The following is a 23,922-nucleotide window of genomic DNA, read 5'->3' as shown; positions in this document are numbered from 1 at the left end:
GAGAGTAATTGTAAAGTGTTTTCTTTCCATTTCAGCTTTTATCCCGGACCAGAAAGTTAAAAAATGTCACTGTCAGATTTTAGAAATTTATCCTTATTTGCATATTTAATGGAAAACAGTGTATTCTTTGTGTTATATTTTGGCATATATTAATTGAATGTTAATGAGGGTGTTACCTTGTGCGCGCAGCTTGGTAGTGGTGAGCAGTGCTGTAACAAGTACTGGCCCGATGATGAGGAGACGTACGAGCACATCTCGGTAAAGCTGGTGTCGAGCGAGAGCTACCCCAAGTACTCCAGCAGGTCCTTCTTGCTAACTAATACTAAGGTATTTAACCTTTTCACCGCAGTTGTTATTGATGATTTCCTCCTGTCCTCCAAGGGCCATAAACTATATTTTCCCATTTGATTAACTGTATAAACTACAGTATTTGTATTTGTTTACAGAGTGGTGCTAGGGGAGAGGACTCAAATATCCAACATAATAATAATAATAATAATAATAATAATAATTATTATTATTATTATTAATAATTAATAATAATAATAATAATAGTTTATTCAGGTAAAAGTACATATATACAAAATGAATTACAAACAGAATGTTGGATTTCTAGATCGAGCTAGTGAATACTATGCCTAAAGCCACTAATACACACAGCATTTCAGGCAGTGGATGGTACACATACCATCTACATGGATGGTGTTTCATTTATTAGTTTACATGATGTAATGGGTATGTTGAAGAAGTTGATTTATGTACACATAATTGACAAAGGCACTAAGGTGCCACCTTCTTGTAACTAGTCTCCTGTATTGATGGAGTGGCAGTTCTCGATCACCATATTACTTAGAGGAATGTAGTTTATATTTGCATGCTTAAACCAAATTTATTGGTAATAAAAAAGGATCTTTTTAGTAAAAAAAAAGTTATTATGATTTGGAAACCCTTTTTTGAGCCCTTCACCATCTTGAGTAGACTACGAGTTCAGAATTGTGTATTATTAAAATTAGGTTTAATAATTCACTTAAACATTTATTTGATCTTTTCTTCGTGTTTATTCAAACATTTCAATATTGTAGTAAGTTTCTCCATTATTATTATTAATGTTTTTTTATTTTTGTACAGAATGGTGATGCGTTAACAGTAACTCACTTCCATTATATCGGATGGTCAGGACTATTAGGAGAGGTTCCCTTAGTAACTCATGGAATCATGGAGATTATCACCAGGGTACAGTCTCACGTTGACGTCAGTTTGTCTACTGCAACTCCTACACTCGTCCACTGCTCGTAAGTTTTCTTTATCGTGCTGGAGAACATTTTGGGTTGCAGGTTTAGTGTCGTATGAAAAAATGTTGAAGCTGTACGATGGGATCGAAACCTGCATTCCTGAATTCATGCACATGCACTACCACTGTGATACCATTGTATATGTGACATATACTATTATTTATGTGTCCTGAACAAGTTTCATGATAGGTTACAGTACATACCTTGTAATATTTATCAGTAAAATAGTAAATTTGTAAATGTACAATACAGCAAAATAGGATTTTTAGGCACTGCATGCAGTATAAAGTCCCCATGCATGAATACAATGTTTGGAGTAGATGGTTGCAGGCCAAGTGGCAGGATGTGGTGAGACCACCCTTAAACACAGTGGCAGGAGAGGATACCCCCTCAACCACCTTTACCCTTAAACTGCGCAACACGTCATATGACGTGTTGAGTAACTTACCCAAAAGTGCGCATCACGTCATATAATGTGTTGGAGTACTGCGCAAGATTTAAATGGCCCGCGGATGCATGGGGTTCACCTCACCTTCATCAGGGCTCTTGTAAACAGACGGTATTTTTTTTTTAAATCATGGGCCACATTCTCGGGTGTGAGGTCCTCAGTATTGAGTGAGCCACCAAGGCTGGCGAACGCAGCATGAGCTCACAGCACTGTTGTTCAGCTTGTGACCACAGCATCGCCTAAAAATGCCATACTATATATGTTCATGCTATTATTTAGCGATAATAGTATTACAGAAGACCCCTGACTGTGATAAAAATGACCAGGATTCTGATAATAGCAAGATTGTTGTGATAATTAGTGCTGTAGTGGGAGGAGTAATCTTGGTGGGGAGGGAGGTAATGTTGTCTGCTGACTGTGTGACCACTTTTTACTGTCTGGACTCACTATACCAGCTTAGTTGTTCGCTATGGTGAACAAAACACGCAGATACTTGTATATAACATCTGTATATAGTGAATAAAAGCAAAAACAGTATGGTGGGAGGAGGAGGTGGGCGAGTGAGGAGTCATTGAGGGAGTGAGAGGCTGACTGGCAGATGTGGTGGCCACACCTCGCTGCTTTTTGACTCGTAATATCAACTTAGTGGTTCGTAATGGTGAACAAAACATGCAGATATGTATATATATAACCTGTGTATATGGTGTAACCGACAAAGTATTTGTTCACTGTTTGATGAACACAATAATTGAATCAATAATATGAACACCATAATTTTGAGTACAGCAATGATTCACACATTTTATTATATAAATATATCACTACACACTATTGAATAATATTACAGAAAAAAAACAAAGAAAAATCAATCAGAGACATTGAAATAATTAGGTAATTATCTCTTTGTGGCCACTCTTGCCTGACAGCTGGGGCTGAGCAGACCACCTCCGATGCATGCTGAGTCAGCGCCTCTTTTTTACCGGACTTCCCCGCCTTATAGCGGCCAAAATTTGCTACTTAAATTTTTTTTTATTATTTTTCCCATGATCAGGGAACACAAATCAACAGGTTTAGAAGAATTTTTGTTTGTTATTTTTTTGTTATGCACCTGTGGGTGACAACGGCCAAATAGCCCTTAGCAACACAAGGGTTAAACACAGTGGCAGGAGGGAATACCCCCTCGACCACCCTGGACACAGTGACAGGTGAGAATACCCCCTCAACCACCCTGGTCACAGTGGCAGGTGAGAATACCCCCTCGACCACCCTGGTCACAGTGACAGGTGAGAATACCCCCTCGACCACCCTGGTCACAGTGGCAGGTGAGAATACCCCCTTGACCACCCTGGTCACAGTGACAGGTGAGAATACCCCCTCGACCACCCTGGTCACAGTGACAGGTGAGAATACCCCCTCGACCACCCTGGTCACAGTGACAGGTGAGAATACCCCCTCGACCACCCTGGTCACAGTGGCAGGTGAGAATACCCCCTCGACCACCCTGGTCACAGTGGCAGGTGAGAATACCCCCTCGACCACCCTGGTCACAGTGACAGGTGAGAATACCCCCTCGACCACCCTGGTCACAGTGGCAGGTGAGAATACCCCCTCGAGCACCCTGGTCACAGTGGCAGGTGAGAATACCCCCTCGAGCACCTTGGATACAGTGGCAGGTGAGAATACCCCCTTGAGCACCTTGGATACAGTGGCAGGTGACAATACCCCCTCTACCACCTTGGCCATCAAGCTGCCACCTTGACGGTGGTAGCTGAGGAATATCACCCACAGCCATCCTAGACACGGTGGTGGGAGGTAATACCACCCTCGATCACCCAAAGACACAGTGCTTACCTATCAGTGAGTACCGGCAGGGAGGGTTGAGGGTAAGATGTAGGTCTTTATGCCTTTCCTCCAAGCCATTCATACCTGCCATGCTAATTACCCCTCTCAAACATTAACGTTTTAATCATGTCTCCTTTTTAAGTTGTGGGTGTATATGGCTCCAACAACCTCTTCTTTCAGTACATTCAACTTGCATACCAACAGTACAGGGAATTAGAATTGTACATCCAGGTTCCACCCATGTCCACTTATCCTACCTCTTTTTCATTTAAGTAGGCTTCCTCTATCCATTTTATCTATTCCCCTCAAGACCTTGTATATAGTTATCATATCCCCCTTTGTTTTTTCTCTCAAAGTTCTGAGTGCTTTGTCCTCATAGCTGAGGCCTCTTAATTCTGGTACTAGTCTGTAGTTGTAAACCTGTGAACTTTCTCAAGTTTGTTTGTGCTTTACAGTGTGTCGCTTCCATGCTGGAACTACATACTCAAATAATGGTCTCACGTGGCAGTTTTTATTATTTATGCTTCAGTAATATTATACTCATTGTGTTTTAACAACTTCTTCTGTGCTGTTGAATTCTAGTTTAAATTTTTTTTTTTTGTAACCCAGCACTGTGTTAAATAATGTTCCAGTGGACTGTCTATTATCTAACAGTGCAGAGTTACTAGCCTGCACTGTGTTTGATAGTGGACATGGCCAGTGTGTATGAACTTGAAAGCCTCTGTGTTTAAAGTCTGAAATTATATTCTTATGTTTACCAACCTTCCATATGCTGGTGATGTTATCCTGTTCACATGAGCTTCTGGTGTTGGGACTATGTCTACTCTCAGGTCTTTTCCTTTTATTGTTTCTTGTAATTGCCTTCCCCTTATGGCATAGTTAAATACTGTACAGGTCTTCTCTCCTTTACCAGTTGTCTTCACTTTGAACTTATTTGAATTGAATTCCAATTCAAGTTCGTTCTTTATTATGGATCCCACCCCATTCCCTTCCCGTGGGTGGTGGTGGAAAGGGTTACAGAGGTACACAATGGGTTTACGAACTGAACCCCATTGGTCGTTTAGCTAAGCAAGAGATAATCTTGTGAACCTAGTTACACAATTGGGTTGTACTCTTCCCGAATCAGTGATAAGTATCAGTATTTAGTGATAACCTTATACAGACAATAAAGATTCTCTTAACACTTTGGCGTACCCCGCACGCCACCCCTCAACTGTGCGATTTGGGTCCCTGGGTGTCACGGGAGCGTGCGTAAATTCTGAAAAGTGTATACTCTCTTCAACTTTGTCACCTTAATTCTCGTCCTACGAGAATAAATTTGGTATCATTGTGTTCGCAATAGAATTCTCTACAGCACTAAATGCATATAAACTCCAAAAGCCCAGCTAATTACCCGCAGCAAACAGAGAAAGTGCGAACGAGTTACCCAGGAGCGCGCAGATGCGATAAAATGTTTTCACTATTTTCACTCTGGTCATCTCAATTTTCGTCCTAGGTCTTTCATTTTGGTCTCAATGGGTTCGCAATAGAATTCTCTAGAGGAACATTAGCATATAAAATAAAAAACTTGGTCACGCTCCAACCGCCAACGAGTTGAAGACGGGCCACGCGTTAGCCGCGTGTGAGCGCTCAGACGCCTTCCAGCTACACTCCCAATTCCCACCCTTTTCAAGCCTTTCTTTCGCAATTTTCTTCCTGGAATGGCCTTGTTCATGATCACTATCCATCGTGGAGTAAGCGTAGATAGTTTCTAAAGCCGCAGTAAGAAATATAGCCACGGAAAATAGCCGAAATGTTCACACGTTTGAGATGCGAGGGGAGGCGACATTGGTCACAACAGTGGAGCGAAAACAATGGGCCCACGGCGTGTGCCAAGCCGCCTGAGGGCCACGAGGCTCAACAAAGAAAATGGGAAGACATCGGTGCACATTTTAAAACCAGTCCCAAAAAAATCAGATAAAAACCTGATTTTTGGCGATTATTTAAAGTGGATAACGCAATGCTGCGTCATCCCCGGTATTACCGACAGTAAACGGATGACGCAATGGTGCGTCATGCCCGGGCGAAAGTGTTAATTTGTTAATATCTTTTATATATCTTTGTCTTTTGAATTTATTGTCCATTAGTTTAGAGACTAACTTGTGATGTATTTCAGTGGGGGTGGTGACCGCAGCAGTGTTTACGTGTGTCTCAACAACTGCCTGCGTCAGCTACGACGAGAAGGTCGTGTAGATGTGTTCCAGACTGCCAGAAGAATAAGAGCTCTTAGACAATTTCTTCTTCAGGAATTTGTAAGTCACCACTTGTGGTAATGATTGTTAACTATAGAAATGTTTTATATAATGTTCTAAGGAATTCCTTGGAATGTTTAATTGTTAGTGTTTATTTACTAGATTATTAATAACTAATTCAAATACTTATTTTGTGTACATAAAGTAAGTTGTCAGGTCGTAAAATGAAACCTTAGAGAATAACAATGATCGTATTTAAAGTTTTTAATTATTACTTGAAACGAAAAATTCATTTTGTAAGTAAATGGTAAATAATTGCTTTAAGAATTGGTTATCATGATAAATTTCTCTCATTTTCAATAACAATTCTGATTCCTAAAAAACTGCTCGATTCTTCCAGTTCTCGATACCAATTCCGATTAATCGTGCCATCACTAATAATTACCTACATGTAATTATATTATGCAATATAAATTATATATAACAAGATACAAGAGAATAATTTCCAGCATTTATAGTTCTTCCTACTAGTATTCTAAAATTACACATAATGAACCAGAGAATTAGCAAATTTAAGTGAATAAATAGTTAAAAGAAAGGAATGATATATAAGTGGCTGTGGCATGAATACATTTGTCTGGAAATAATTTGTTTTGTGGCCAAGTATTCTGTATCTGTATCCTGTTGTCAGGTGCAAGCCACTTTAAATATGAAGAAATTCCTATATTTATACAGTATATACTGTATAAATATAGTTATACAGTATATACTGTATAACTGAATTCATTTAAGGGGATGGGTGTAAACTTTCTCAACTTTTCCTAATGGATCAATATCATAACATAAACAGAAAAACTAACAAGAATCTTTATTTAAAAAAATTGAAAAATTTCATAATTTCAAATTTAGATAACAAATTTAATATTTCACCAATTTTTATTTGATTCATTATGGCCTCAGAATGGAATATAATGTTCATTTTCCTCAATATAAAAATTTTGTTTGAGAGTATAGTTTACTGTAAAAAAATATTCAATGTATCTTGAGGTAATCTTGCGATGATTTCGGGGCTTAGCGTCCCCACGGCCCGGTCCTCAACCAGGCCTCCTTTCTGTTACACACCCCCAGGTAGCAGCAAGTAGCAGCTGTTTAACTTCCAGGTACCTATTTACTGCTAGGTAACAGGGGCATCAGGGGTAAAAGAAACATTTTGCCCATTTGTCTCTGCCCCCACCGGGAATTGAACCCGAAACCTCAGGACTACGAATCCGAAGCACTATCCACTTAGCTGTCAGGCGCCCTTCAAAAGTAGCCTTCAAAATATGCGCAAAATTTAGACAGAAAAATGCATAACTCCCAAAGTTATGAGTTTTAAATGCTATTGTGGACACCTTAGAACTAGAATTTGATATCTAGTCTCAAAGCCAAAAATCCTGTTCATACAGAAAATTAACTTAAAAGTTCGCGACAATGAATATGGTTGTTCTGCATTATCGATTTCCTTGTAAGTTTTAATAAACATTGCTTGGCATTCGTACTCAAATATGTGAAAGTTGTAGGTCAATATGTGTTGAAAGGCAGTCCGGTAAAATCCCCCCCCCAATAAAAAAAATATAGGGATAAGGATAATGGGTAAATAAGTATTATAAGTATACTTTATATAAGTGATAAGGCCTGGATCTGGTCCCCATTCATCAACACAACCTAAAGACACTAAGAGAATAGAGTTTGAAATCTAAATTTTTCAGCCCCCCCCCCCCCCCTTCCATCCCCTTCCCCCCCCCCCCCTGTTGCTTCGAATTCGGGCTCAGTTGGTGTCCTTCTCAAGGAGAGTATTCCTTGTGGCCCCTTGGTGGCTGGTCCAGCTTTGTTTTTAGACGCTGCTTGATCGGTGTTCGAACCCGGGGCATTTCCCGCGGCTCCGCCTGTTTCGGTAGGTCGGACCAGTCCGCTACTTCTTCCATTCTATGTGGCGCTCTTTCCTGCCTGCAAGGCGTTTGCAGTGGATGCTTTTCGGCAGGACTAGTCGAGGTGGAGTTACTTGTTCCTCTCCTTCGGTCCAGCTGTTGCTTCGAATTCGGGCTCAGTTGGTGTCCTTCTCAAGGAGAGTAGTCCTTGTGGCCCCTTGGTGGCTGGTCCAGCTTTGTTTTTAGACGCTGCTTGATCGGTGTTCGAACCCGGGGCATTTCCCGCGGCTCCGCCTGTTTCGGTAGGTCGGACCAGTCCGCTACGTGGCTGGTTCGGCCTTCTCCTCGGCTCTTTGTGTCTGGTCTTTTGACGTGGGTGTATCACCATCTCTCTGGTGATCAGGTGGCTTCGTTGATGGTGTCCCACCTGCGAGCTTCGTCTCGGTGACAGTATGAAGTTTCCTGGCGATTCTATTCCCCATTTTCTTGCTCTTCGTAGGTTGTCTTCTTGTTCGCATCGGGTTGTCTTGTAATTTGGTCTTACATTTGGGCATTGTTTTGTTATGCCTACCTTTCTGGGTGCCTAACCCCAGTCGATGGCAGATAAGGAAAAACCCCAGTCACAAAGGAATTTTCCACGGCTATTGCTCCTTGAAACCTCTCGGAAGGGGCCAGGTTCTGGCACTGGTCCCTGGTAGGTCTGAACTCCATAGCTAATGTCCCGGTCTAATATAACATACAATAGCCCAATAAGCTCCAGGGAGCGTCTGGGGCTCACCCAGAAAATGGCGTTTCATTACATTCAACACTGCTTTCTTTTTTTAAATTCATGTAAAATACATTTCTTAACATATTGGGTTGAAATTTTCATGACGCTGATGAGATTTGTTTAACATTTTCAAGTAATTTTCATATTACTGTACTGTACTCGAATATTTTTTCGATTCCTGGCCCCTTAAGCTTTGATTTTCAGGATGATTCAAAATTTTGTTTTCGTGATGTTTCTTTATGTTCATTGATAAAATTCTCAGTGACTCCAATATCACTCAGCTTATGCCTTTTTTCTTTTGTATTGGGATCCTGCATTATACTTAGTACCTTTTGAATAGCCTTCAACACAGACAGTCTTCCTGGCTTGGTGCCTTCTTGTGATAATTACTGTACTTACTTTACCTCATTTGTCTCAAATATTATTTTATCTTTCAGGCACAATATGAGTTCACCTACAAAGCTCTTGTGGAATTCATTGACAACAAAGGTTTGGAAAACCTTTGAGGAATTATCTGCACATCATTAAAGATGTACAAAATATTGGATGTTTGGATATGAGACCTTTGTGATTGGAATGAAATTCAACTAGAGACTTTACGAGTTACAGAAATCACAAATATCTTGAACATTCTGATACCAGTATAAATTGTACTCTCTCTGAACAATAGTGCAAAGATATGTGCCCAGACACTTTTAAGTGGCTAAATAAAATTATCTTCATTTGTAGCATTTAAAGAAATTGGACTTGGCTACAATGTGGTGAATCTTATTAATGTAATTCTTGTAGTGGAGAAACTGTAAAGAATCTCCCAGCAATTCTATAATGTCACAAAATAAGTAGGTCAGCTGTGATGGTCAGCCATCGTACTACTACTTAAATTCCTAATAAAAATATTTGAATATTTATAAGGTTACCTGAAGACTGTTGTACCCAAACGAACATTATAATGCAAAGCATTGCATTATTTGGTTGCATGTAACTCCCAAATGCATTAATAGACACACACAAGAACTTGGGTTTTAGAAATTCAAGAAGATTTAGTATGTTTTAAAGAATTCCATCCCAATGAAATGTAATTGTGACATGTGCTGATGCTGCTAATGCTAACTGAGTGCTGTTTAGCCTTCAGGTTGTATATGCTTGGTTTGAATGCTGTTACTTATAGATTCTAGTGACCATTAAGGTCGTCTGTAATGATAGAGATGACCGTTTGTGCTCAAATGTTTTCCTGTAATATATTTTCTCAATTAAATTAATTTTTTTTTTACTTTTAAATATTATTTTTCTTTAGTCAAATATTATATTCTTTACTTACTTTCAGTTAAGTTCAAAATTTATTTTGGCAGCTTTGTCAGAAGAAAGTGAAATGTTAAAAATTGTGAATTTCTTGTCATATATGACAGAGCTTCTGTCATTCATTTTATACATGTCATGGCTTAGTTTACTATTTGCTTATTTAGAAGCTAGTGAAGCCAGTACTGCTTTTTCATTTTTCCTGATTGAATTTATATTAACCCTTAAACTGCTAAGCTAAGTCCTGCATTTAAGGTGCACATGTTGAAAGGTATTGAAAGGATATATATAAGGATCAGTCACATGTAAGGATTTGCACACAGGAGGAACTCACAGATAGCGACTATAGCAGTGTAAGGGTTAATGGTTGGTCGAGCAGACCACGTGGAAGTACTGTACACCCTGGGACCATGCGATTTCTACACTCTTGCATTTAATTATGATACTTATTCCATGTATGGGAGCAATTTATTCTAACCATATCACTTCTTGGGGCAGATTCCTACCTAAAATTTTCATTTGGTTTCTTTAATTTGTTGTATCATAATGAATGAAGATTTAATTGCATTATAGTCAAATCCCAGTAATATGTATCGGTAAAATACGTGTATCATTAATACTGTACCTTGTGAAACAAATGTTAGGATCATATTTTGGCAAATGCACAAACTGTAAATTTTTGTAAAAATTAGACAGGACAAACAAATAAGGAAGCAAAATTAAGGGAAAAGTGAAAGTAATTTCAGGATGTGATAATATATGTATAATACATTACATTTTAGCAGAATAATGCAGTAATGTATATACAATATGGTATTTTAATATTGTACTGTATATACCAACCTAATATGTGTGTGTGTGTGTGTGTGTGTGTGTGTGTGTGTGTGCAGTCTACGCACAACCAGGCTACCCTCGGTTGTTAACGCCTCTTAAAAATGTGGCTTGTTGATCTATTTAACGTGATTTATGTACAGTTGTTTAACACTGACATGAGGTAAACCCAACTTGGTGTTGCTAGTGTCATAAGAAAAGAAACTCAAGAGATAATTCTGAGATTAATGTAGCTTTATGCTATCTACTCTTGGGGGGGATATGATTATGATGAGCAATAGTAGCACAAGATGGGTTTAAGCTCAAGGGGGCGCACCACATCTCAACACATGCTTTGGTAGGATGGTGACAGAGGTGACCAGAGGTCAGTAGTAAGCCCAGGCATAAAGTATGATACTGTATGTACTACATTGTGCAGCACATCACACTGTGCTATACAGGCTGTTATGGTGGAATGTACTTTATGAATTAGTCACCTGAGTAGTTAAGCTGAACCTGAAGACAGAACAATAAACATTGCATATACCTAAATGTGCATGCAGTATGGCTTTTATATCTTTTCAACTATTATTTTTGCCTACATGCTAGCAGTCATTCATTGCTGTTCCTTTAAGTCTTAAATCCTTCCATAAAATCCTTGGTAAATCTGACTCCTTTGACATTGCTCATTTCACGTCTTTCTGCTTTTGTATTGACATCCTAAATGATACGTAGCAACTCCTGAATTTTTTGTAATACAGACTGTGCTATACAGCTGACTGAACCTAGCGCTTTTGATAATTACTTGTCATGTACATGCAAGGGATTTTGCTTGTGTCCTGAAGTGCTTGTCAGTTGAATAATTTTAATAACCTTTAATAATTCTTCAAAATGTCATTGCAAGCAAGTAGCACTTTCAGTGTTATGGAAGTATACCTATTTACTCTCTACAGTACCAGGAATTTACAGCAGAGTATTGGTATTATTTTAGTAGTGAGATTTTAGTCGTGAGTGTTTTGTGAATCGTTAGGGAAAGACATCTTCTGGTCTTGATGATGATCGTGATGGGAAAAAATGTAGAACTTGACTCAGAATACGTTCTTTTATCGGGTTCTGTTTCTCATTATGTATTTGTAGTCCTCGCACTCCGTCAACATGCTTTGAAATGTTTAGTCTTAATATGTTCCAATAACAGTTTCTGGTTTTTTTCCTTGTCTAGCCCCATGTTTTGAAATGTTAAACATTAAAGATTTCCAAATAAGTTGCAGCACTTGTATAATTTTGCTATAAATAACAATTCATAGCCTATGTAGAAATTGAAATGTGTTAATTAGACGCAGTATGTGAGTTTGGGTTGTTGGTTACATTTACATGCAGTTAGGATTTTACATGGAAGATATTCTTGTAAACATTGAAATTTTATAAACACCAGCTTAAGAAAATAACAAGTTTTAGTTTTAGCTAGCTTCAATACTGATAATTCAGGATAAGACTTTTTATACAGCGTTGCTTAGTGTGTAAGATATAAAACTCAGATGGAAAGCTAAATTTAATGTTTAAATTTTCTGGTAAAAATATTTTTTATTTCACAAGAATAATTCAGGTGCTATTTTTAACAAGTCCATTATTTTTTTTTATGATAAAAATAAGTGGTATAGTTCATCACAGATGTTAGGCACGAGCTGTACAAAGTTCAGATTCCACACTGCAAAATTACATGATGTACGTTAGTGTGTATGTTTCAATTTTTTTTTTTTTTTTTTAATTCATGGCCAATTGAAATGTAAAAATGTGGTGAAACCTATAATGCTCTTATGAGAGGATTACACATTTTAGCTGTAAAATGTCACAAAAGCCAAATGCAGTATGCGTAGTTGAAGTGTAAATAAGAATTGACAAGCCGGAAATGGTAGTGGAGATGATGTCCGAGAAGCCCGGTGTGTCGGGAGAAGGTAGTGCAGGTGATGGCTAATAAGCCACAGGTGTGTCATGGGACATTAGGGAAAGTGATGTCCGGCAAGTAAGAGGTGTGTTGAGGGGTCAGTAGTGCAGGTGATGACTGGCAAGCCACAGGTGTGTCATAGGACATTAGTGCAGGTGATGACTGGCAAGCCACAGGTGTGTCACAGGACATTAGTGCAGGTGATGACTGGCAAGCCACAGGTGTGTCACAGGACATTAGTGCAGGTGATGACTGGCAAGCTATAGGTGTGTCTCGGGACATTAGGGAAAGTGATGTCTGGCAAGTGAGAAGTGTGTTGAGGAATCAGAAGTGCAGGTGATGACTGGCAAGCCATAGGTGTGTCACAGGACATTAGGGAAAGTGATGTCCGGCAAGTGAAAAGTGTGTTGAGGAGTCAGAAGTGCAGGTGATGACTGGCGAGCAAAACCTGTTCATGGCTTGGTATTTTTCTAAACATATTAGAACAAATAAACTGACCTGCCTATTAACTATTTTGCTTACATTTTAAGCTATCTTGCTTTTCAAGCATTAGGAAATTTTTTAGTAGTTCTCTTAAAGCTTGTACACTTTGGAGAATGATGAGAGAGAAAACTCTTCTATAGCCAAAGATAATGTTTAGGATAGGGCAGTCAGCAATTTGTTAAGGGTAATGCAGCCAGCAATTTGTTTAGGATAAGGTAGCCAATGATATGTTTAGGGTAAGGCAGCCGGCTATAAATTAAGCATAAGGCCACCAGCGATTTGTTTAAGGTAAGGCAGTCATTGGATATGTTTAGGGTAAGGCAGCAGAGGGAAATGTCTTTGGATAGGGCAACAATACATGTATAAAGGGTGCAGCAGCCAGGGATATATTAAGGAAAGGGCAAACAGGTATGTATTAAGGGTAAGGCAGCAAGGGGTGTATTAAGGGTAGGGCAGCAAGGGGTGTATTAAGGGTAGGGCAGCAAGGGGGTGTATTAAAGGTAAGACAGCAAGGGGTGTATTAAAGGTAGGGCAGCATGGGGCATATTAAGGGTAGGGCAGCAAGGGGTGTATTAACAGTAAGGCATCAAGGGGGTGTATTAAGGGTAGGGCAGCACGGATGTAAAATTGAGTGAGCACCTTTATCTCCTTGGTTCATGTTCCAACGGATTATCATATATTAATTTATATTTTTGTTAATCATTATTTTGATATATGTCCTTTGATGATATTCTAAAAGCATTTAAAGTTTGAAACAATATGCATCAACATTTCACAATGAACATAGTACATACTATTTCAATAACTGTTTTCAGAACTCCATTTTATGTGGATTGTCATTCTAGATGATATTTCCAAGCCAGTGACCTGGCCTGGGAGTCATCAACTTAGGAAACCTGTACATTTTTTCAATAATTATGGCAGATTTGTTTACGTGTATTAAGCCGTTTATGACTTCCAAAGTGCTGTGAGGTTAAGAACATAAGAATGAAGGTAACTGCAGAGGCCTATTGGCCCTACAAAGCATCTCCTATTGGCCCTAACAAAGCATCTCCTATTGGTCCATACAAAGCATCTCCTATTGGCTCAAACGAGGCAACTCCTATTGGCTCATACGAGGCAGCTCCTATTGGCCCATACGAGGCAGTTCTAATTGACCCATATGAGGCAGCTCCTAATGGCCTATATGAGGCAGCTTCTATTAGCCCATACGATGCAGCTCCTATTGGCCCATAAGAGGCAGCAGCTATTTATATCCACCCAATCTCATTCATATATATATATATATGTCTAACCTGCTCTTGAAGCAGCCAAGGGATCCTATTTCTATTATGTTAAGCGGTAATTGGTTCCACAGATCAACAACCCTGTTACCGAACCAGTATTTACCCAGGTCTTTCCTAAATCTAAACTTATCCAAATTATACCCAATGTTTTGTGCTCTATTAGGTTGTTTATAATAATAATAACCTTGCGTTGTGAAGTTTCCAAGCCCATAAATTAAATGTCACTAAAGTCAACATGATTGTTGAAAGATGAACAGGTTTCCTAAGTGGATGTGTAAATGCTTGACGAATTGTGTACCAGGTTAGATACATATACATAATTACCATATGATAAGTTGTATGTTATTTCATTTATATTTTGAGTGAGGAGGAGTTTAATTTATATGGTTTTAACCCTTGGAGTATTTTAACACAATAAAGTATGTTTGATATCTTCTGAAGCAGCTTGAGTTTGTTTCTTATGCTTGGTTTGGCACCAGTGTGTTACGAGTATTCGTTTGATGCTAAAATTGTTTTTCATAATATTTGGTGGGAGAGTATCACCCCCCAATGTCTTTTCAAGGGCATATGTATTATACTTTGATCTGGTACCCATATGCCGTAGTAAGATGCATCGTGTTGTTTCTCAGGACGGGCATAAACTGGTTCTCAGGAGGGACATAAACTATTATTTAAGAGGACGACTGCAAAGGTGCAGTCTGTTTTATTCTGATGCAAACCAATATTCATAAATTTCACCCAAAAATTATGCTAATGGAAATTTTGATCATGAGTCCTTCATTTGGTTTTAAATTCATATGTATTCCTTATCATTTTGTAATATATTGTATTGTTAGGTAAAATTAAATGTTGGTAAAAGTTTTGGAAGCAGTATTTGTTTATTTTAATGAAGGGTATAACATGATTGCTTTGGCTTAGTGCTTTCTCCAGATAATTACCTTGCCTCCTCACTTTTGAAATGCATTTAGTTTGGAAATTATGCATTGTGATGTATCATTTTGGAATGATAATTTGTGTGGTGTTCATCTCTGAAGACTGGTCATCGTCCTTAAATATATGAACGATTCCTCAGTATTTTTTTTTCTCTCCCAGGGATTTTTCCTGTCCAGACTCTAGGCCTCTGGCTGGCCTGCTAGGTGGAGTCCTCAGTTAATATGCTTATGTGTTTGATTTTGTGTATTATAAAAAATATTTTTTTTTGTAATTTGTTGCCTCCTCATAACAGTTTTAGAAGTAATTTTTTAATGGAGGTATTTCAAGAATATTTTATATGCCTGACTCAACTTTTTCAGATCTGAAATGCTTATATTTTTGTACTCTGTAGTGGCATTTCTTTTTTTTTATTTGCAATTTTGGAAGCTAATTATAATTTATATTTAGTAGGTTGAGGGGGAATTACACTGTATCTGAAGTATAGTTAAAGAGTTTGTGAGACAGTTTTCGTAAAATTTGAATACAATAAACATTACTATATCGTACTGTGTACCAGATTGTGCTCGGAGTTTTCCTGCATCTCTTTTTTTTTCTATTGTTCTGTTAGATATACAAATTCTTTGGTAACGTGACTATTGTTTTGAAATAAATTATTGTATGGTGTCCGACTGTGACATGTTTGGGCTCTCTATTGTGTATCTTGTTTTTGAGAGATGATGAAACTTTTGTTTCCTGGCTGTCCATTGACATTGTAGTTAGTGTTTACCAGACCACACACCAGAAGATGAAGAAACGAAGGACCGAAACGTCATCGTTTCTTCATCTTCTGGTGTTTGGTATGGTCATCATATCATCAACCACATTAATGTCACTCATCGTCTGTATTGTAGTTAGTGTTTACCTTAAGCTTTGAAACACACATGTCTCTATTAGTGATGCTTTTCTTTGCTGCCAATATTTGAACTATTACAGTACAGTACAGAATATGTTTCTTAAAATTGTTTTAACACTAACCTTAAATGTTTAAACATGTGCGTTTAGGGATGCATGACTTGTAGTATGTTTTAATGTTGATTGCTCATAGTAACAGTTATTACAAATTAGTTTTCAGAGGAGGGAGTGTTTGTGAGAAAATAATAGTCATACAATGGGTTCGAACCTGCATCCCCGAACTCCTAAGGGATCTATTGTATGGATTGCAATATTTTTTCAAAGCTAGATCATGTTTGTGTGATTCCATTGTGCTGGGAATGTATGTGTTTGAAAATATTTCAGTAATGCCTAAACAGGTTTGCTTGAAATTTCACCAACACACACACACACCTTGCCACTGTTTACTATGTATTTTTTGGGGGTGGGGGGGATGGTTTTGTTGCTGGTATTGGCTTCATGATCTTTACATAGAGCTGCCTTATTTACAATTAATGAAGTAATACTATTGTTTTTAATACAAGAATCACTTTGAAATGTAAATTTGTTTGTTTTAATACCCATACAGTTCATGTACATACACGGCTGCTGTGGCATGTGGCTGCTAAGCTGTTGTATCACCTACCAGGTCTTGGTGTATATGGATGTGTGGCCTCCTACTCCAGTTTGTTTTTTAACCTTTTATTTTAATACTATTTGATTTCATGAATCCATAATTGTGGAAGCTTAATAAAATATTTTAACTTGAAATAGTTGCTGCCGATAAGATAATCCCTCAGGAACTTGAGAAAGTTGCAAGCTTTGATGAGTTGTAAAACTGCTGCTAAAATAACATGTGAGATGAGTTTTAATTTAAGCTTTAGTAAAGTCTCGTAAAAAAGGCAATATGTGTGTGTGTACAGAATTGGTGGTAAATAAGGTTTAAGCACAGTGAAGAATCCACAATGGGAGGAGAAGGAGCATGACTGGTGATTTGAACAGAAAACTAATGAAACAATTGAGCTTCCCTCACCAAGCTAATCTTTAAAGAAAATGCAGAGTAAATTAATTGAAAATAACTTAACATGTGCATCAAGACAATTCACTGAAGGTAAATGTGCTGAAGGTGACCAATGTTTCCAGGTTAGCCATGTGCCCTTCATTACTGCGGTTGACGTCTCAAGTTTTGAAGCCTTGATTATCAGCTAATTTGGTGAGTGTTACTTCCATTAACAAATTAACATTAAGTGGCTCAAATTTGTATATGTCAGAAAGGATTTATTAAAGGTTTGCAAAACCTGTAGGGACATTACCATATTTTCCAGCGTATAAGACTTGCCAAATTTAAAAGGATATATTATGGAAAAAAATGTTTTAGTATGTTTCATCGTACAATTACTGAAAGGGATTTTAAAATGCAGCTTCCCTGTTAACAAGCTCTTTTGCATAAGCTACAACATTGAGCTTAAACTTATTGTTATAACAATGTGTCGTATCCAGCAGAAAATACAGTTGTTTACTTACCATCCCACAAAATGTGTATGCAAGGGTACAAGTTGAGAGTAAGAGAAAATAATATTGTAGGAGGAGGAAGGTAGGTTTAAAATGGTAAAAGGACTACAGGTTAGATTTTTACTGTGAGAATGGTTGTTGTGAAGTGTCTTAACAATGAATAGAAAATTGTATGGTCCCTGTATGGATTTAGAATAAGTACTGTAATTACCTAAGTGTAGTTACAGGGTGAGAGCTACGCTTGTGGTGTCCCATCTTTTCTGTACTTTGTCATATAACACTTTGAAACTACTGACGGTTTTGGCCTCCACCACCTTCTCACTCAGCTTGTTCCAACCGTCTATCACTCTGTTTGCAAAAGAAAACTTTCTAATATTTTTTTGGCACCTTTATTTCCTTGGGTGAAATTTGTGTCTTCTTGTTCTTGAAGAACATTCCTGCTAGTTTAAGGAATGTGTATGTGACTGAATTTATCATTAAGCATTGTGGGATGTTTTTAGATGTCTATAGGGTAGGATGGAGTTTATTAACTACTGTATATTGAAATTCTTTTATGTGAATAAGAAGATGTGTGAGAATAAAGAAGGAAATTGGGAGAGGGTTTTCAACATAGAATAAGTCACAATAATATGCTGAAAATTAGACACCCATTCCAGTGGTGTTTTGAAATGTCATAATGTTTTTCACTTGTGGACTGGGTGTCTAGGCATTTAATTAATGTCAGAGTGAGTGTAATTGTGTAATGTCTCCCTGGTCTTTTAACGTATTTATTTATAGATAATGAAATCATAAGAGCATGGAATTTCCGAGAACATTTTGGAGCACTGCGGTGGAATTGAATTCGCACATCTAGTCACACCAGGCGAAAGTGATGAGAGACAAGAGTTGAAATCCACTACATTTCTCCAAAATGTTCTCATTTATGGATGGTAAGAACACCTGGAGTGGAAGTGAACTGTGAGTGTTGCTTTTGATACTTTTTAGGCAGATAATGCTGTGTTCTTAACCAAGAGTGAGGTGGAATTGTGTATGAATTTGATAGCATGTACAAGAGGACAAAGTCAAGGTGAAGGTAGGAAAAAGTAAGCTCATAATGTTTGAGAAGAAGGAATGGGATGGTGACCAAACCACACAACAGAAGATGGAGAAAAGACGACGTTTCGGTCCATCCTGGATCATTATCAAACACATATGGCTTGATAATGGTCCAGGATGGACCAAAATGTCATTGTTTCTTCATCTTCTGTTATGGGGGTTTGGTCATCATATCTTCAGCCACGTTATTGTGGCACTTCGTCTGCAAGGAATGGGATGTCAGGGAGTTTGTCAACCATTATTGTGGCAAGATCGTGATTAAGAACTGTGGTATAAAACTAGGGAAAGGAGTACTGGAAGAGGCAAGCTTTAAACACTTAGGAGTGTAGATAAAAATGAGAGTATGGAAGGTGAAACAAGAGAAGATAATGAATGGGGGAGACATTGCAGAAGAGGTGAGTAGTATAATAAAAAGAAATGAGAGAGTGAGTGAGTGAGTATACTATACTGTACTATACTATTCCAAATTCTGATACACAGAAGTTAACCTTGGGTATGCATAAAGAGTACTAATTATGGAAGTGAGTTTCTTGAAGACAGTAGCAGGTGTAAGTATGTAGGATGGGTATATCAGTGAGGAAATATAAGAGATGTGGTAAGAGAGAATGAAAAATGGGGTGGGTGAAGCACAGTTGACATAGATGGTATGGACATGTTAATACAATGCCTGAGAACCATTCAGTGAGAAGGGGTGAAATAAGGGGATTGTATAGTAGAGGCAGATGACAATTATCTTGGAAGGATAGAGTGGAACAATATACAAAAGAAATAGGAATGAGCTAGATAGTTTGAAATAGTGAATGTTTTCTAGAGACACTTATGTTGTGCCATCTCGTAATGGCACAACATACCCCATCTCTTGGGGTGGCATATAACATCAAGGCTATAGATAGCCAGAATGCCATTATTTCCTCTTCCTATCAGAGATTTTTCCATGCTCTATGTTGATGATTTCATCATTTGTTTTAATGATGATAATTTCTCTCACATGCACAGGAGCCCCTCTCTTCTTAGTCTTTTAAAATTGTGGTTTCTAATTTTCGACCAGCAAAACCTGTGCTAATAGGTTTACTGGGAAACATGTTATGCATCGTTTGTCTATAACACTGTGGCACTCGGTTTTGTATCTCTGTACAAGGACAACATTAAATTGTTAGGATAAATGTTTTATTATTGTTTCAGTATGGATGAATGCATTGTATAATACAGTAGATGAGTAAATTCTTATTAACAAATTTGCTTCTAATTTGAGGTATAAGATTAAGCTGTATAAGTAATGATTTCTGGGGGGAGCCCCGTCGGCTCCCCGGAGCTATCCCAGGCTGATATGCTAATGTCAGACTTTGGCATCAGTCATGTGTATGGAGTTCTTAGGCCTACCGGGGACCACGGCCAGAACCGGGCCCCCTCAGAGAGGCAAGGGGAGCAATGGCCTATAGAAGCCCCCGTGTAGTTGGAAGCATTCTATGTCTGCCATCGACCGGAACAGGCACCCAGAAAGGTAAGCGCCCCAAAACAAACCCCTATTCTGGTTAAAATTGCTACCTAATACCGAACTAGTGGATAGAACTCCCCAACCGAAAACAAGCAAATTAGTGTGACGTCACACACTGCCGCGCCGCTGTCTGCGCAGCTCCCCCCTCCCCGGGAGGGGGAAGGGGGAGCCCCAGACCCCCCGCGCCGGCTACCCACACCTCAGTTCTTGAGGCTGATGCTATTGGCGGTGGTCGTGTGCTCTGGCTCCGGTGTCGCTACTGCACTGTGCTTTGAGTGTGGTGTTAGTTTTGTGGGTGCGAGAGCCAGGAGTTATCTTCAGTACTCGGGCTGCATGCGCCTAGGGCTGCCTTCCCTAGGTGCCCTGTAAGTACTGCCCTTGGGGCTTGGGGCCACCTTCCACAGGCTCCTCGGGGTCTGCCTCTGCTGGTCCGTTTTACCTTTCGGTTTTTCGGCCGCCTGTTGGGCTCTTGGGTGTTCTGTTCTCCCTTGTTACCGGCAGGTAAGAGGCAGTTTGCACTGGTAGGGGCGCAGGGTGCTGCTCAGCTTGTAATTCCCGACATCGCGGCCGGCTCTGTTCCTTGGGGTTCGCTGTCCTCTTGCGGGGTTTTGTTTTTCTTTTTGTTTTTTGCCTGGTGGGGGGTTCTGTCATTTTATTCAGTTTGTTTTTGCCCTTCCACTGTTCTCCTCGGTGGCGCCCCCTGCTAGGTCCCCGTGAGTGTACACGTCCCTGGGGTTCAGCTTTAGAAGTTTGCTTGGTAGTTTTGGGCGCCGGTTTGCAGCACCCTGCCTGGGACTACCTGAGCGCGAGTCCTCTTAAAGTAAACGCTCAGGACCCTGGGAATCCCCTAGGGGGCGCGTGGGTCCGATGGATGTGACCCCGGAGTCCCCACTCGCTGTGTGCGAGTTTGAGGGTTGCTCGGTCCCCTTGTCTCAGGGTGACCCTCATTGTTTTTGCCTCTGCCACGCTGCCTGTTGGGTCGGTGATACTTTCGACCCTGAGTCCTGTGAGTGTTGCTGCTTGCTTGTGACTCAATTTACCCAATCCTCTGATGATTCTATTCGGGTACAGGCGGCACGTGCGTTGCAGTCTAGGTTTCGTCTGTTGCAACGCGCTCGGTTGGTTGCTTCCCCGGATGCCCCGGGGCTGCCCCGCTTTGCTTTTCGAGACCCGGACTTGGGGGTGGGGGTCGCTTCGATCCTGGTTCAGTCCGCACCTCCTCGTCCTTCCCCTTCTGTTCGTTCTGGTCCCCCGCCCCTGCTTCCGGCCCCGAAGCGTCTGAGGGTTTCGGGGTCGGAGCAGGGGTTACTTGATCTCGAGACTCGGGCAGCTTCGGGGGTTGCCCCTTCCGGGGGGGCGGCAGAGGCATTCGAGTCTTGTCTCCCGGCCGAAGCTTCAGGGTCTGACCAGTGGGCCCCCCTTCCTCCAGCTTTTCCGGCTGCTCCGTCCTTGTCTTGTGGGGTCGGGGCTTGGGGAGAGGACTCGGCCTCGGGTCCTGTGGTGACGGACCTCGAGGCTGGGGAGGGGCTGACTTGGGGGCCTTGGGCCCCGCTGGACCCCGCCTGGGTTTTTCTTCCCACTGAGCGGGGCTTATTGTTACAAGGAGTGGGGTTTTCTTTCCCCCCCTCTGCGTACGAGTTGGATTTGGTGTCGGCCCCTCCCCGGGTACGGTTCCGTGTTCCCCCGGGTACGTCGGTTCCGTCCTTCAGGAGGTTTTCGGCTTATCGCATCCAACCTGGTGTGGTGCGCGCGGCCTTTGCAGCTTACCTCCTGCGTGACCCGGATTATGCCTCGGAAATGGATCCGTCCACGTTCAGGTTTGGGACTTCGTTCCCTTTCTGGCTCCGTTACGAGGTTCCGGAGTCATCCTGGCTAGCAGACTGCCCCTTGTTTGGTCTGGATTCCTGGCATTCCTTCTGTCGTTCCCGCACGCTGGAGTGGCGGGAAGCTTCCACGGTGCTTCAGGTTTTCCTGGGGGGTGAACTTGAGTACCTGAATGAGTGCTTGTTTGCCCCTGCCCTTCCCCGCGATGTGGGCGTTATTCAGCTCCATGTGCAGGTTCCCTCCCTTTCGGCGGCGCTCGTGGCGGAGGACTTGCGCGCTCGGGGCTTTTTGTGTTCGGCCTTGCGGTTCTTTTCCCTCCTGGAGCTGTCTTCGGATTGGCTCGTGGAGGATGTGGGGACGCTTGGGTCCGTCCCGGGGTCCGGCACCTTGTCCTCGGCTGCGCGTTCGTCGGCTGCCTTGTTGAAGCTGTTCACGCCGATTTTGCGGGATGCGGTTTCCCTGTTCTATGCTTCCCGTCTCGCGTGTCGGCAGGCGGTGCTGGGTTCCTCCGTGGAATCTGCTTGGGCTCTGGCTCTTAGGCGTTCTTCACCTTTTTGTCCTCTCCTGTTTGGGGAGTCGGCCGTGGCGCAGTTTATTCAGGCTGCGTCGGCGGCTTGTCGTCCGATGTCGGACTTGTTGGTTTTCCGGGGGTCCCGGGGTGGGTCTTCCCGGAAAGGTCGTGCCAGGGCTCGGGGTTCCTCTCGTCGTGGTAGGCCTCTGGTGTCAGGTTTGGGGTTGGCTCCTCCTGCGGACCCTCCCTCGTCTGGTCGGCGCGGTGTTCGCGCTGTGCGGGGTTCTGGGTCTCGTAAGGGTCGCCGGCCCTTTCGCGGTTTGCCCCTTTGACGGGGCGATGGGGGGGCGGCTTGCGCTGTTCGCCCGCGCCTGGTCCCACGATTCGTGGGCCTTTCGGGTCGTGTCTCACGGCCTGCGGTGGCGTTGGGTGGCCCCTCCCCCCTTTGGGGGGTCGGGGCTGGCGGGGCAGGCTTCTTCCCCTGCGCTCTGTCGAGTCGTCTTGGAGTGGGTACGCTTGGGCGTCGTCGCAACGACGTCGTCCCTCAGATGGGTTTCCCGTCTGTTTCCGGTTCCGAAACGGGACTGCGCGGACCTGCGGTTCATTCTGGACTTGTCCCGTCTGAACCCCTGGGTTCATTGCCCCTCCTTTCGGATGACTACGCTGTCTCAGGTTCGGCTCCTCTTGGAGCCGGGTGCTTGGATGGTGTCCCTGGACCTCCGGGACGCTTATTGGCATGTCCCGATTCATCCGCGGTTCAGGGACTGGCTCGGTTTTGTAGTGGGGCGTCTGAGTTACCGCTTTCGTTGTCTCCCGTTCGGTTTGAACCTGGCACCTCGCGTGTTCACACGCCTTACACGGGTTGTGGTGGCTCGTTTGCGTCTCCTAGGTGTTCGGGTGTTGGCCTACCTCGACGACTGGCTGGTTTGGGCTCCCAGCCAGTCAGCTTGCTTGCTAGCCAGGGATTTGGTTCTTTCCCAGCTCGCCGGGTTCGGGTTCTTGGTGAACTGGAGGAAATCCCATCTGGTTCCATCTCAGGTTCGGACTTGGCTGGGTCTCGTGTGGGACTCTCGGACCGCCTCCTTGTCTCTCCCTCCGGAGTCTCTCCTGCGGCTGCGGTCCCGCCTTCGTCTGTTTCTGGAGGGCCCTCGGGTCACCCGGCGGTTGCTCGAGGGGCTGTGCGGGAGCCTGAACTTCGCGATGGTGGTCTACCCGCCGGGTCGGGTTTGGCTTCGACGGCTGTTCTGGTTCCTTCGGGGTTCCCCCTTCCGCCTCTCTCGCGATCGCAGAGTTCGACCCCCGGGGGACTTGCGTCGGTTGCTGCGTCACCGGCTTCC

The 23,922-nt window shown here is 41.8% G+C and overlaps 1 protein-coding gene across 5 annotated transcripts in view; it reads left to right on the top strand.

Annotated features, from left to right (window-relative positions):
- Positions 1–16,712, top strand: part of Ptp69D (Protein tyrosine phosphatase 69D) — a 107,777-nt gene extending 91,065 nt beyond the window's left edge. For 2 of the 5 annotated variants that reach the window (XM_045741117.2, XM_045741118.2), the window contains 4 exons: positions 190–327; positions 1,129–1,292; positions 5,738–5,873; positions 8,927–16,712. In XM_045741117.2, the coding sequence (XP_045597073.1) occupies positions 190–327; positions 1,129–1,292; positions 5,738–5,873; positions 8,927–8,995 (507 nt within the window). In that variant the 3' untranslated portion in view covers positions 8,996–16,712. The remainder of the gene's footprint in view (positions 1–189; positions 328–1,128; positions 1,293–5,737; positions 5,874–8,926) is intronic. The other 3 variants (XR_011229127.1, XR_011229126.1, XR_011229125.1) reach the window with 3 other exon arrangements.
- The last annotated feature ends 7,210 nt before the right edge of the window (positions 16,713–23,922 follow it).

Source organism: Procambarus clarkii, chromosome 19 (assembly GCF_040958095.1).
Source record: "Procambarus clarkii isolate CNS0578487 chromosome 19, FALCON_Pclarkii_2.0, whole genome shotgun sequence".
Taxonomy (NCBI): domain Eukaryota; kingdom Metazoa; phylum Arthropoda; class Malacostraca; order Decapoda; family Cambaridae; genus Procambarus; species Procambarus clarkii.
The sequence above is the reverse complement of the archived record's forward strand: the minus strand, read 5'-3'. Positions and strand labels throughout refer to the sequence as shown.